This window comes from Sinohyriopsis cumingii, chromosome 2 (genome assembly GCF_028554795.1).
Source record: "Sinohyriopsis cumingii isolate HCF-2022 chromosome 2, ASM2855479v2, whole genome shotgun sequence".
NCBI classification, from domain to species: Eukaryota; Metazoa; Mollusca; class Bivalvia; order Unionida; family Unionidae; genus Sinohyriopsis; species Sinohyriopsis cumingii.
This window is the reverse complement of record NC_142962.1, coordinates 21,816,327-21,831,647: the sequence shown is the minus strand read 5'-3', so window position 1 is coordinate 21,831,647 and position 15,321 is coordinate 21,816,327. Positions and strand designations below refer to the sequence as shown.

The following is a 15,321-nucleotide window of genomic DNA, read 5'->3' as shown; positions in this document are numbered from 1 at the left end:
TAATTACAGTATTTATCCATGAACATAACCAGTTTTACTCCAGTCACCATAATTTCTGTGATAAGATACTATGAGATCATGACTTAATGAATACATGTTGTATACTGTGCTATATTGAAATGGAAGTCAGATACTGTCATGCGTAAATTGATGTTTCAGATATAAATATCACAGCTGTATCTTTGATTATAAAAACGATATATTCATTACTTTTTTCAATACCTATTACTAGCAACATGTAAACATGTAAAACGTAACTATCAAGCTTTGACAGGAAGTGGTGGTGTGTAGACTGTATCTCCATGACGACGACCAAGATAGAGTCTCCAATCCAGAATATGAGTCTCAGTAAGCTCATTCCATTGGGAATTATCTGTGAACTGGTCCACAAACCATTTGGCTTTGTTATTGGATATCCAGTGTTTTTCCTGTAGGTTACCCTGTTTTTCTGCAATGGATAATGCCTTGGATAATTTTATTCTGGCTGAAACTTTATAACCCTTCAGCAAGAGAAAGTATGCTTTTAGATGGTAGCAGCGAGGCAGCAGACAGGGGACTCGTTTTAAATTTGTTGACAGCAGCAAGAAATCCTGAAAGTGGAATATAAATGGGATGAAATAATGCAAATGCTGTGATTAAGCGTTCATACTTATTTGCATACACTGAACAAAACAAATGGAACCTCAAAAAATGGTTGATCAGAGAAGGTTCAAGTGATTAGATTTCATGAAAAAAATGTTTAGTGTCTGTAATGCAACTAAGTGACACAAATAAAGTAAGACATCATTTAAAAAAAGGAGGTATTTTTATAACAACGAGGAATAAGAAAGTGACTGAAAACCTGAATGAAATGAAATTTATTGTAAATTAGACCATGATTAACTAGAAACTTATTGCTGTCAATAACTGTGTATCACAGTACTGCGTACAGGACTCACGGTACTAATTCTCCCATAGTAAACGTATGCAAACACCATGGTATTAACAATTCAGTAATCTAGCTCTTTTCTTGTGGGATCAGTCTCAGTGGAGAAGGACAAGGCCTAAAGAGCCATGGGGTTCCATGTCCTTCCTAAAGGAGGAATGATCCGTATGGAGAGTGAGTCATGCTCCCTGGGATGATGGAGCAGTGCTCTCTCAAGGACTCACAGTACTAATTCAGTTCCCATAGTAAACCTGTGCAAACACCATGATATTGAAAAATTCAATGACTTAAAAGTTTTGAGTGCTCATGATCAAACCTATATTTATCAGTATAGATGAAACCTGGATGTCAGCTTCTGTGTAGAGGAAAGGATATGAGCCACGGCATTTTCTGGACCTGCATGTGTTTGAAACATGTGCTTTCAATTCCGCACCAAAGAGTCAGGTGCTAATTTTAGTAACGAGTGTTCCAAACTCAAGGCTGTTAAAGGACTGAAATTCCATCAATAAAACAATGCCTTTGTTTGTTTTCACTTACAACTAGGATAAGGTCTCAAAAGAATCTTTTTCCTACAACATAACTTACATTATTAACCAATCCTGGTCAGCCTAACCCATATATACTCTATTTTATGTTCACTCATTTCCAGGCTGGTTCAGATTTTTCCATACCATTAGTACCGTGTGTCCTACAACTACAGAACCTTATTGCTGTCAATAACTGTGTATTACAGTACCATGTACAATTATAGAAAGATTATAAGTTGTAAGAACTGTCAATTACTGAGCATGGCAAGTGTGTAGAACTACAGAAACTTATCACTGTCAATTACTGGACATCACATTACTATGTACAACTATAGAAACTTTTCATTGTCAATTAATGGGCATTGCAAGAGTGTGTACAACTATAGAAAATTATCACTGTCAATTAATGGGCACAATTAATGGGCACTGCAAGAGTGTGTACAACTATAGAAAATTATCACTGTCAATTACTGGGCATCACACCGATGGGTACATCTATAGAAATTTATCATTGTCAATTACTGGGCATTGCATCACTGTACAACTATAGAAAATTATCACTGTCAATTACTGGGCTTCACAGCATTTTGTATAACTATAAAAATTATCACTGTCAATTACTTAATGTCAACCACTGATTCTTCATTAAAAATTATGGCTATAAATCACTAGAAATTTAACACTGTCATATATTTGGTATCAACTACTGTGTATAACTATTATCACTGTCAGTTATTGGGTATCAGACCAACTGCCTACTGACTATAAAGTGCAGACACTTAATAAGCTATGTAGCTCACAAAGAGAACATCATCGTCATCAATATATTTTTATGTACAGCATATAGAAGGAGGGTTTTTAATTAGCTTGAATGTCGAAAAATAATTTTGCTAAGAATATCATCATCCTCATCCATATAAAACTAGTTGAAAAAACAAGATGGTAAACCAGCATCATATTGTTCACCTGGCCTACATAACTTAATAATTGACCATTTCACTAAGCTGGCTTATGTAGTATTATAAGAATAAATCTTATGTAAGCTATCTCCCAAAGTTTATAATATGATGATTTTAATTATTTTTCTACATCCTGATAAATTCTGTCCAAAGGTAAAGGTAAAATTCATAGTATCTTGCTCCTAACTGAATTCATCCAGGATCAGATTCAGTATCACCTTAATAACATGCATGGATCTTGCTTATTATCAAATCCATTCCGAATTCTGCTGATGGCCCATATCAGAAGTTTGCTCAAAATTAGATCAGAATAATGGTTTCAGAGTTGTAATTAGATGCAATATTACCTCATTAGTATGCATGGATCTCACTCATTAGCATGCATGGATCTCACTTATTAGCAATCTAAACCAGGAGTTTAATGATATAAGCATAAATATTCCATGTCTGATCAAAATCAGTTAGGAAATGACTTTCAGAGTGATGATAAGCTCAAACAATTAGATGCATGATTACCTCATTATTAAACACATCCAAGTGTATTACAAGTCTGACCAAAACTGGATTAGAAATATGGTTTCCTGAGAGGAAACAAACGTCACTCATCAGGTGTAAGATTACTTCATTAATATGCATGCATTTCACTCATTACTGAACTTCTCCGACATCTTGATGATGTATGCTAACATGCCATGTTTGATCAAAATCAACTGAGAAATATGGCCTCAAAATCAAATAAAATATGTTTTTCATAGTGATAACAGGCTCAACGAGTCATAGTCAAAACAACTGTTAGAATATCAATGTTCATTAACACATTAACCCCTAGCGACGACTTTACGGGGCAGGAGGCAGTAGCCCACTGCCGAGCTCTGTAGCGTCATGGTCATGTATGATACACTAAAGTGGGTGGTATTATAGAAAGGTAGACAGATGTAGCTCTACAATGATACCAAATAATCTGGAATATCTAGTTGCACTACAAAATACAGATAGAAAAACCTCATTTTTTGGACCCGACTTTTTTTTAACGCAAAATTCGCCCGTGGTCGGAATCCGATTTTGTGTCCGGATTTTAGACTTTTTGGTCTCAGATCTAAGGCAAACCGGTATGAATTGCAAACAGACAGATGAGCCTTTGCATAAAGTAGGATAAGATGGGCATTTGGAATAAAGAGTGGTCTCCATACAAAAATAATGGCTCCGTTTAGCAAAAAAAAAAAAAAAAGGCCTTTTACCCTTTTGCTCATGCGCAAGTCAAATAGCCAACAAAAAATGATGTTCTAACACAACTAGGCAGTACGCTATTGAAAGATGACCGGGGATTTGGTGTTTTCAAGTCTATTCAGAAATAGCTTTCAAAATGTGTTTCCTACTCGATTTTCAGGCAAAAATGGCAAAAAGCTCAAGGGGTTAATGTGTTAGACAATTGGGCTTCAAAATCAGACATATTATGCTTTCCATAGTGGCAATAAGCTCAACCAGAGTCAAGATTACTGTGTTAATATCCATATATCCTGCCCATTATACAATCTGCCTGAGATCTTGATGATATAAGCATATATTCCAAGCTGGATCAAATTCAGATCCAGAATACTGCATCCAGCCAGATCAGCCACTGAGATTCAAGATCACAGCATTAGTATATGTTGATCGTGCTCAATATTGAATTCATCTGTGAGCTGAATGATATAATCATATATTCCGATCAAAAATATGAGCTTCCGAGTGGTAGCAAACTCAGCCAATTAGACCCAAGATCAACTCTTTAACATAAGTGATGTAAACTCAGTGGAGATTTTAAGATATATACAACACTCCCTCGATGATGAAAACCAAAATAACCCAAATTCTATCTGGAAAGTGTTTTCAGGGTTTTTTGTGCTGAAAAACTACCAAACAATATAAAGTTTGAAATTCCTTAAATGAGTCCAGAATTTGTGTTGAAATATATTTAAAACATGGATGATTGTAAAGCTACATGACTTGATATGATTGGACCAAGGCTACTAAAGGTTGCTGCACCTACAATTGTAGAGAGTATAGCTTTCATTTGCAATGAAAGTAATAGGTCTAATAAATTTCCACAAAAATGGAAAACTGCCAAGGTTATACCACTGCATAAAGCAGAAACAAAAGATGATGTAAATAACTACAGACCCATCTCTATCCTTCCTTGTCTCTCCAAATTACTAGAAAAACATGTACATGATTCTTTTCTCAACTATTTGAACAGTTATGATCTTATTCATGAAAATCAGTCTTGCTTTTGCCAAAACCACTCCTGTGAAACTGTACTTGTATCTTTGATTGATAAATGGCTGAAAGCATTAGATCAAGGAGAAATGGTAGGCACTATTATGGTTGATTTTTGTAAAGCTTTTGATCTTGCAGACCATAAAATTTGCTTGAAAAACTAAAAATCTATCAATGCAGTGAAAACTCTCTAAACTGGTTTACTTCTTACTTAAACGATAGAGTGCAAAAAGTATCTTTAAATGGTCAACTTTCTGAAAGTAAAAATATTAATTGTGGAGTACCACAGGGCTCTATCATTGGACCTCTGTTATTCATTCTATTTATCAACGATTTACCTCTTATGATTGGAACTTCAATTTCTTCCACTGACCTCTATGCAGATGATACTATGCTGTCTGAGATGGGTAAAACCAAAATGGTACTTGAAAATAACTTACAAGATGCTCTCAACAGACTTCAAGTATGGTGCAAGGAAAACAGTATGATCATAAATACAGAAAAAACAAAAGCCCTACTAGTTACAACACAACAAAAATGATCAAGGCTAGAGAGTGACAAACTCTATTTGATAATGTGAGCCTTAATATGACCTCTCAAAATAGAATTCTTGGTGTATTCGTAGATAACAATCTTACTTGGCCTATTCACATTAAACATGTTTCAAAAAAGGTTAATTCTTATCTTTGGCTACTGAGAAAAATCAAAACATAAATTCCTCTTCAGTATAGGGTCATCTTTTATAAAAGTTATATTCAGCCATATCTGGACTACTGTAATGTAGTTTGGGGTAATACCTCTAATTCAAACATAACAACACTTTTAAGACTCCAAAAGAGGGCTTGCCATAAAATTCTAGATCAATGTATAGACAATTTTCAGGATGTAATGAATAATATAAAGGTTTTAACAATACATGAAAGAATATTTCTTAAAAAAGCCAAATTGATGTATAAAGTATCCAGAAAAGCCATTCCTGTCTATCTAAGCACTATCTTTCACCAAAGAGATGCTGATGGTACTCCAAATTTAAGGTCCATAAGAAGTAAAAATTACATTATACCAAGGCCAAAGAAGGAATTGTTTAAAAAATGTTTTCAATATACTAGTCCACTGGTATGGAACAACATTCCCAGTGACATAAGGCAGGCTCCTAGCATTTCTTTTTTTCAAAATCAATGTCTTAAATGGATTAAATCTTTAGAAAACTGAACAGTTCTAGTACAAAAAAGACCACCTGCTTTTCTGTAATTTTACATCATTTTCATAGTTGAATTTTTCAATGCAGGATGATATTTTATGTTTTATATATGTTTATGTTTTCACAGATGCCTGTGCATGTGTTCCAGGCTTGATACTTTAAATTTTAAAATTACATTAATTATTTAGTGTCAAGCCATATTCTTAACATCATGTTGAACATACTGTATATATTGTACATAACAGATAGAAGACCTCAAGGTAGATTAGTTCTGTAACTGAGTTACCTTCTCTAAATAAAGTCTTTATTATTATCATTATTATTATATTAGTATTATTATTATAACTCATGCCCTGATAACTCGTGAACCCGCTTAAAACTTGGGGTCAGGCATGGATCCCATTTTTTTTAAAACCAGAAAATAAGCCAAAAAACTGTTCCCTATTTTTTTAACTTGAAGAAAACTGCAATCAAAATTGGTAACTGAAATGATATATCGATCATTTTATAATAAAAAACGGCAGATAGGACAATCAAATTTTAATAAGAAGTCATATAATTGGTTACATTTTCTTTCAAAAAGACATTCTAAGTCACTGTAATTAAAGATATTCAAGGAAAATTCAATCAATGAAAATGTCATGCCTAGTGAAGGCAGTATATTAATATTTAAATGCCAATTAAATAATTTTTATTAAGTGAAATTTGTGTTTTAATTCTATCTTGCAGTTACTCTTAAGTGTAATCATCATTAATGCAACGTACATTTAAACGTAAAATGAGTCAATCAACCATAACAGCTATGTCCGCAAGCATTTCTCTGAGAACCTAATTATGTGCTGACCATGTTTTGATAACTGACTTTCAGAAGTATTTATTGTATTGTTGCACTGAATTAAAAGCTGGCCTCCATTGTATTATCATGTTAGTTATGTCTTTTGAATCAAATAAAAGAGGTGAAATAAAAGAAAAGTTAAAAGGTTTGCAAATCCTACATACTTAAAAAATAGCAGCCCCGGTTGTATGTCAGGTGAGCTCACTTCAGTTGATCAACTGAACACTGTTATAAATGTTATTGTGTATGTAACATGAACAAACTTATATTATGTGACTTATTCAAAACTGTGATCAAAGACAGCAAGGCTACCAAGCAAAACAAATAAATAGCTTGGTTTCACACAGATACAGACCACTGTGGGCAAGCAAGTTTCAAAGAATTCCTGAACTGGCACTTAGAGATACCCTCAACGATGATAAGAAGCTTCACTATTACTTCCAATGAAATCACGACATCAAAACTGTACTAACTGAACAATTCAAAAATTGAGTTTCAACATAGATGATTGTCTCACAAAATAAATGTCGCTAGTTTTTTAAAGAAAGGAATCTTGTTTGGTGGTGTACCAACACTTAGTCTAGTTCCCTGCTACTTTGACTCCAACTTGGCAGTATACTATTTAATACCACTCCGGGAACCAGACCAATCAACAAAACAAAAAGCAGTGACATAATATACAAATGTTTTCATGCACACGTAACAGTTGTTGAAACCAGTTGGAACGATCCTTCACATTTTAGACATTTGAAAAAAAATAAACTTGATTAGAAAATGCAAGGTATTAACAATTATTATCGACGTAATTGTAAAATGAAAATTCAGTCATTAAACAACCCAGCTCATTACCCACCAAGCCCTATGGTTTTCGCTGTTTAAGCAGATTTTTTTCAACTTTTGGAGGTCCCTTGGTGATTCACGCCCTCACTTATAGTGCGGTCTATGTTTTTGGACCCTGTTGTGTTCAAGTTATTGAGGGTGAGGTGTAATCACATTCCAAGTTAATTGAAACTGGAACAAAAGATGTCAAAACCGGAATGGTTACAAGCAAGTGCTCATGGATGGATGAAGGACAATATACAAGAGACACAGGCCATACTGTAAGGTGACTTGGCCTTATGGCCAGGTGAGTTAAAGCATCAGCAAATATTTACCCCTGACAATACAGCCTTCAGCTGCCTGACAACAGGTTTGTTCCCAATCTCCACAGCCTTAGATAAGGAATGCAGCATGACCTCAATTTTTCTGGCACGTGCTCCAAGGGAATAAAAAGAACATTCGTTTGTCTCAAAAATCTCCCAGTAGTCAAACCAGAGCTGGGTGGACTCCCACTTCTCTTTCCTTGCATACCTGTAAACATTCAGAAAATATAAATATTTTGCCTCAAGTGCAGCAGATAGCATCTCATGCCTTTTATGTTTTGACACAAAGATTTCACAGGAGCATTTCTATTCTTTGTCAGAGGTATTTTGTAGTTTGTTTTGTTTTTTGTTGATTTTAACAACACTTTTAACACTTTCTTTGCAATATCATGTCAAGTAAATGGGAGCTAAGGACATTTCAAAGCAGCTGACCCTGACTGGTGTGGGTGATATTGAACCCATGATCCCTGGATATTAAGTGAAAGGTTGAATCACTGCATGGACAAAAGGTAATAGATTATGTTACTATTCAGTGATTATTAAGGTCAACTTATGTACAGATCATGGGATTTTATTCCATTTCAAACAAGAAGAAATATTATTTTAAAGAAAAACATGTCCCCCACCTACTGACCATGACAATATAATTTTTGGACAGTCATACTGGACTAAAGAAAAGGAAAAATCAAGCACGTTGAACAAAATGATTGGTTTGGTTTCATGGTTTTCATGGCACTTTTAACACATTATTACCTACATCGTGCAGAGGAAGTGGGAACCAAGTGCCCTTCCCAAAGACCAGAGAGACAGCTGTACTAGGCTGGCCTGGGTCGATATTGAACCCTGTGACCCTTAGATTATAAGCATGATGCTCAAAACTGAGCTAACATGATGAAATTAGCATAAATTTGACATCGGTCCAAAAGTGGGGCTGGAAGGTTCAAAATCTCAGACACCCCCCCACCAAATGGAGAATTGTGTTTCTTAAAATCACTGCATACCAAAGTAAACTTGAGAAAAAAAACCCAAAAGTTGCTATAATGGCATGAATATTTAATGAAGTTTTCTTGATGTGCCTAAAGCATGCATGAAAAATTTTGTCTACCTACCAGTGGTTTTTACTAAATTATACTAACAAAGTTTTTATAAAAAAATGTCAAAGTTCATAAAGTTAAAATATGAGTATTAAAAAAAATATGGAACAAATGTTGTATTAGCTTGAAAACCTAACCAGTATATACCTCTCCCTTGACAACTCATTCACAATTTGGGCCAAAAACAAACCATGGCATAAGCCTGGGTGTGAGTAATTAAGGGACCTCTGAAAATTTAAGAAAGGGATGGACAAAAACAGTGATAAGGGGGGGGAGGGGGTAAAGTGGTTGAATATTAAGTAATTGCATTGGGAATAATTGTCAGCAAAGTACTTTTATAATGAAGTTCTCTGTTTTTTTTGTATAAATTACTTTTGTTTTCAACATATCCTATCTCTGAAAGATAATTTAAAACATACTGCAAGTGGCATCAACACACATCACAAATGTGTAGTATGTCACTGCTTTTTGCATGTGAATGTGAACACATTCTATTGTTATTGTGGATTTATATTAAAACAATATTTTTTACTAAAAAGAGTGACATTTATTTAGAGATTCAACAATGATGAAACTCAATTTTAATTTTTATTATTATTTGGGTAATTTATCAATGCTGTGATATTTAAAATTATAGAAAAAATGTTCGCTCTTGCACAATTCAGGTATGTTATATTCATTATAAGCTTTGGCACTTGTTTATCCATAATAACTCCTATCCATAAAATGCAGCTTTTCATAGATCTAGCACACCTTTCACTTGATTCCTTTGATAGGATTGATTGTTTGTGTATTTGCAAATGAGTATGTCAAACTACAGTGTTGGCAGTGTTGTCAACTGAAACGAGCTGACTTAACACATTAACCCCTGGAGGTTTTTGTTGTTTTAGTCTGAAATTCGAGTAGGAAACACATTTTGAAAGCTATTTCTGAAATACATCCAAAAACACCAACTTCCAGATGATCTTCCAATAAAGTAGTGCCTAGTTGTGTTAGAAACATCGTTTTTCATTGGCTATTTGGCTCACGCATGAGCAGAAAGGTAAAAGTTGGACTTTTTTTTGGTGCCTAATGGACCCATTATTTTCGTATCAAGACCACTCTTTATTCCAAATGCCTATCTTATCCTGCTTTTTGCAAAGGTTCATCTGTCTGTTTGCAGTTTATACCAGTTTGCCTTAGATCTGAGTCTAAAATCTGGACACAAAATCGGATTCCGACCACGGGCGGATTTGGGGTAGAAAAAAATTGGGTCCAAACAATGAGGTTTTTCCCTCTATATTTTGTTTTGCAACTAGAAATTCCAGATTATTTGGTATCTTTGTAGAGCTACATCTGTCTGCCTTTCTATAATACCACCCACTTTAGTGTATCATACATGACCATGATGCTACAGAGCTCGGCAGTATGCTACTACCTCCTGCCACTTAAACTCGTCACCAGGGGTTAATGTGTTAATATGCAAATGTGACCACTAGCTTTTATGCAAGTATGATTTGCATGGCTTGGAACATTGTTTTATTCTAACCTTTTTACTTGTTTTGATACAAATGACTAATTATTGTTATAATACAACACAGGTAACTTTTAACTGATTGTGTCAATGCATCCATACTTTTGTAAGTTCAAGATCAAAGAACAGTTGGTTCTTATGGAAATACTCGTAAGCATCACTATGACAGTAAACTGACACTTTTCATGTTTCAATACAAGAAGACATTTCACATTTATAATGATTGCACTGAAAGTGAATTAAAAGATAAAATTCAAACATGAAGTTTACTTGATAAAACTTATTAAGTGGCATTTAGTTGTGAAAGCGCTGCCACCAGTTGGCATTACTAACATTTTAATTGATCAAAATTTCACTGTATGTTGGGATTTACAGTGTACTGAGGACTTAACTAAATAGAAGACTTCTTATTTGAGGATCCAATTTCAGGACGCTAATTCAAATTTCCTGGAACTGCCACTTTCAACTATAAAATAAGTGATATAGATCAAGGTTTCATTTTCCAGGTTTGAGTGTGAATTAAGTTGTGTTCAACAAAAAGGGGCCTATTTTTTCCATTTTCTAAAGGAAGAAAATGGGATCCACACCTGTTAACAATGTTATAAGTGGGTCTGCAAGTTTTCTGGACACTAAAGTGAGGGAGTGGTGTATATAGATGTGAATATAAGTATGTTTACCAACTGTATTTCTATACCTACAATGGAATTTGCTTAATAGTACTAACAAGGCCGAAAGCATTCAAAATGTGCAATACTGTATTTACCATATATATTGGGACATGATAAAATACATTCTTTTTGTGTCCCAGAACTTATGGTGAAACTTCTTTTCACCTACATCATATGTCTTGAGAAACAAAATAAATTTATATTGACTTTGCGCATCCCCCCACATGTTGCAATAAAATATATAAATAAAACGCTTATATGATAATAAAATGAAAGAAACTAACTGTGTATTGTTATCATTTATTCCTTTTTTTCATCATGAGAAGTAAAGAATACAATATATCCACAAACTCCATATATCTATTGTATTCTTCCATGCTGTAGCATGTATCACTTATGTCCAATAACGCATGACACATTGTTCATTGATATAAACATTGAGAAACAAATCGTGTTCTGATGTACTCAAAGGTTTGAATATGTTATCTGACTGAAAACTGGATCCAACAAAATCACAAACGAGAGGGAAATAATCAACCAGTTGCTTGAAGATAACTGCCATTCACGCATTACAAGGTGTTAGGTGCAAAATTACAAAGACTGAATTATATCCATGTCTACTATATGACAGTATCTCTCAAATAAATATTATTATTTGAAAATACATTCACTTGAGTGCAAGTGACAATCTTTTCACTAGCAAGGGTTACAAAAGTATATTATTGCTGTGTACACTATTTACCCGCATACATCATTGCCCGTTTGTATTAATTATAACTACAGATGCAAATCACACAGAAGCCCGGGTGGTGAATAAGCACAACTGGCAGTGGGCTGTAAACTCATTATTTAAACGTACCGACAGGACATCAATGACAAAGGTTATTTTTATAGCAAAGAAAGCTGATCTCGGAAGCCAACTTTAACTACTTTGAAGGAATTTTTTTATTTTTTGAAAGGATATCGATACAAAGGTTATTTTATTACAGTGCAAGCCAAAATCAGAAGATGAATTTAGATTATTTTAAATGTGCTGATTTGTTTTGTTATTGAAAGGATATTAAAACAAAGGTTATTTTATTACAAAGCAAACTGACCTTGGAAGCCACCTTTAGTTTCTTTAAGTGTGCTGATTTTGAAGAAGAAAAAAATTTAAATATACAAAAACAGCCAAGATAAGGAAGTTAACTTTGGTTCCTTTCCACCGGTATTCACGGGAATTTGTAAAATAGACTGAAACAATGGAACAATTTTTAAAGTGACACAATATAGTGCTTTGTGCATGGCCATCGACAACCCAGCATTGCCCAGACAATTTGGAGAAATTAAAATCATTTGACGAATTTGTTAAGGCCAAAAGAGAAGAGAATGATTTGGCCGACAATATGATCATTAACATGGATGAAATCTAAGTGTGCTTTAATTACATTCCTGGACGGACTGATGATAAGATGGGTGAAAAGTGTGAGACTGGTGCAGATTTTAAAAAGTTTGATTTTAGTCCTTGCAGTTTCAAATTTCAAGTGATGTGTTGCCTTTCATAGCATGAGAAAGTGAGAAAAAAAATATTCATGCACCGAAAGAATGGATCCTACATGTGCAGGAGAAGGGTTTTGCTGACGAGATGCTGCTACAATGTATTAAAGAGTTTTATCTCAAGTACATAGTTTTATATTTTTTAAAATAAAATGTTTCAGTTAGAGTGCATTTTCTGAAATGTAATTTTCGAATGATTTAAAAGGTGTCCCACAACTTACGACTTGAAAAGACGATGTGTCCTAGAACATAAAGTGCACAAAAATGTACTTTAAAAATTACTTTATGGTGTCCCAACAAATACAGTGTCCCAAGATATATGGTAAATATGGTAGTTAAAAAGCTGCTGTAAAATCTATCAGTTCATATAATAATAATAAAATAATAATAATAATAATAAACCAAGTTAATTTCGTTAGTTTTTCTTGTGGGTTTTGCTTAATTATACTTACTAGTACTAGGCACAAACTTTGTGAAGTTACATGGTCAAAAACTGAACATTTTATGCACAGACCGTTTTTCTTGCTTTAGTCAGTGTCTGTAACTAGTAACCTTTTGACCTAAGATCAACATAACATGATCTGGATTACGGCAGATAAAAGCCCCAAAAATTAAAGTCAGTCATCATTTGCCAACATCTATAAAAATAAGGGATGTGTTTCTTATGAAATACAGGTTTATAATCAGAGAATGATGGTATGTAATGTTTAAAATTATTAACACTATCTAATAATTTAGGTTACTGGCTGTGATGTAGGTTATTAGGCTGTGGGAACTAATGCAGGTTACTGAATGTGAGAACTGATATATGTTACTTGATATGGGAATTGATTTAACTATTTCCTATTGACTTAATTTCTTACAGTTTTGTTATATGAAGGATAATTTTGACAATGATATTTAACAGAATGGTTGGGAGACAAGTGCTACCATATTTAACAATAGTTTGGAGACAAGTACTAGAATATTTAACAGAATGGCTGGGAGACAAGTGCTGCAAAGTATGAATTTGTATGGACAAGTCAATTAGTCATGTTGTTCATATAACAATTAGGACATGTTATCTACTAGATATGTACTACAATGGGAATTCCGAATCACGATACAAAATCATGTTACATCATCAGTGGCAATAAATAGCAACAAGAATGATGGAGGATATATGAGGTGATTGCCGGAGAATAGTGACTTTTTTTACTTCACAAATGAACTTTGACCCTTGGTAAAACTTTCTCTTAAAACTTCTACAGTGTTACTCACCAGAGTGCTATAGTCATGGCCAGGTAATAGCAAGTGGACATCTCATTAGCCATGCAGTCACACTGCTTCAAGTAGGCGGTGGCAAAAGCAATGCAATTCTGTACTGATTCCACTGGGTTCTCTAAATGAAAGATGCAATGACAATGAGAGAGTGAATTTTCTTTAAAATCTGAAGAGACACTAGAAAGTGTGACAAGGCTAAAGATGGTAGTTTATAGGTGAAAATTAATTTGTAAAATGCAAACAATGGAATTAACTGAAGAAAACCAGAGCAAAAAAAGGTCGAATTTATAAAACAAGTACAGGGAAACCCAACTATAACACGGTAGTTGGGGGAACCCTGCTTACCCATATACATGGTAATCTGAGGTTACACTGTGACATGCTAGTTGGGAACACTGCTATTACATAGTAGACTGGGATAACTCACAGTAATATGGTAATTTGAATGAAACTTGTATTACATGGTAGGTTGGGGTAACCCACTTTAACATGGTAGTTTGGGCTGGATATAACTAGCAACTAAATCCATCATACTGAACTTATTGCACATGCAAAACAACTGCCATGGCCACAGGTCCCAAACCAAAATTGCAAGCTTATTTCTAAGAATGCAGCAAGCTTGCAATATAGCCTTGCACAAGCTTAGATTTGAAACCACACAAGCTTGCCAATTATGAGCTTGCACAAACTTACCAATTACAAGCTTGCAAACAAAGCCGACCTAGCTAGCTGCATCAAAAGAACTGATACCTCCATTTTTCTAGCTCTTGATGTGTGAAAAGTATGTAATATCAAATATTAAATTGAAAATGTTAACATTAGGTGAACATTAATTAGCATGAGATCTTACTATCACAATGAAAGAAAAGAATGTAGTCATCAAATCATTTAATAATATTTAATCAGATAAAAATTAGAGCGTATGAATGGGATCTGTGTGAGGAAACTCTTTATACTTTTGTTCTGTATGGCTTTGGAAATGTTTTACTAATTTACTTCCATGTAGAAATCAATTTGGGAGAGGATGGTTAGGTTCCCTCTCTTATCTGTCAAAATTATAAACTACTAGTTGAAAAACACGAATGTTTGCCATTTGAATTACTCTGAACCACCTCTTCTAAACAAAATCCTCAATAAAATTCTGCATCCTCCTCTGCTTCTGGTGTGATTCAGGTATTTATTTTGTCCACTGAAATGGATTACAACATATACAATGTAATCAGGAAAAAAAACTTAGTATCAATCTTTTTGGCAAAAGCATTTCATTTTTAGTTCAACATTCCAAAATCACTTATCAAGCCTAAGAAATATCAGTAAGTGTTATTCAAAATCATCCTAAATTTTAGTTTTACCATCCATTTTAAAAGGGCTATGAAACATGTCAAACAAATGGTACTTCAGA

General features: G+C 34.1%; 1 protein-coding gene across 2 annotated transcripts in view; it reads right to left on the bottom strand.

Annotated features, from left to right (window-relative positions):
- The window catches only part of LOC149804449 (adenylate cyclase type 10-like), a 175,717-nt gene continuing 160,396 nt past the window's right edge, over positions 1–15,321 (bottom strand). For both annotated transcript variants that reach the window (XM_089940570.1, XM_089940579.1), the window contains 3 exons: positions 13,917–14,037; positions 7,858–8,053; positions 1–590 (listed from right to left, as the gene is read on the bottom strand). In XM_089940570.1, the coding sequence (XP_089796696.1) occupies positions 261–590; positions 7,858–8,053; positions 13,917–14,037 (647 nt within the window). In that variant the 3' untranslated portion in view covers positions 1–260. The remainder of the gene's footprint in view (positions 591–7,857; positions 8,054–13,916; positions 14,038–15,321) is intronic.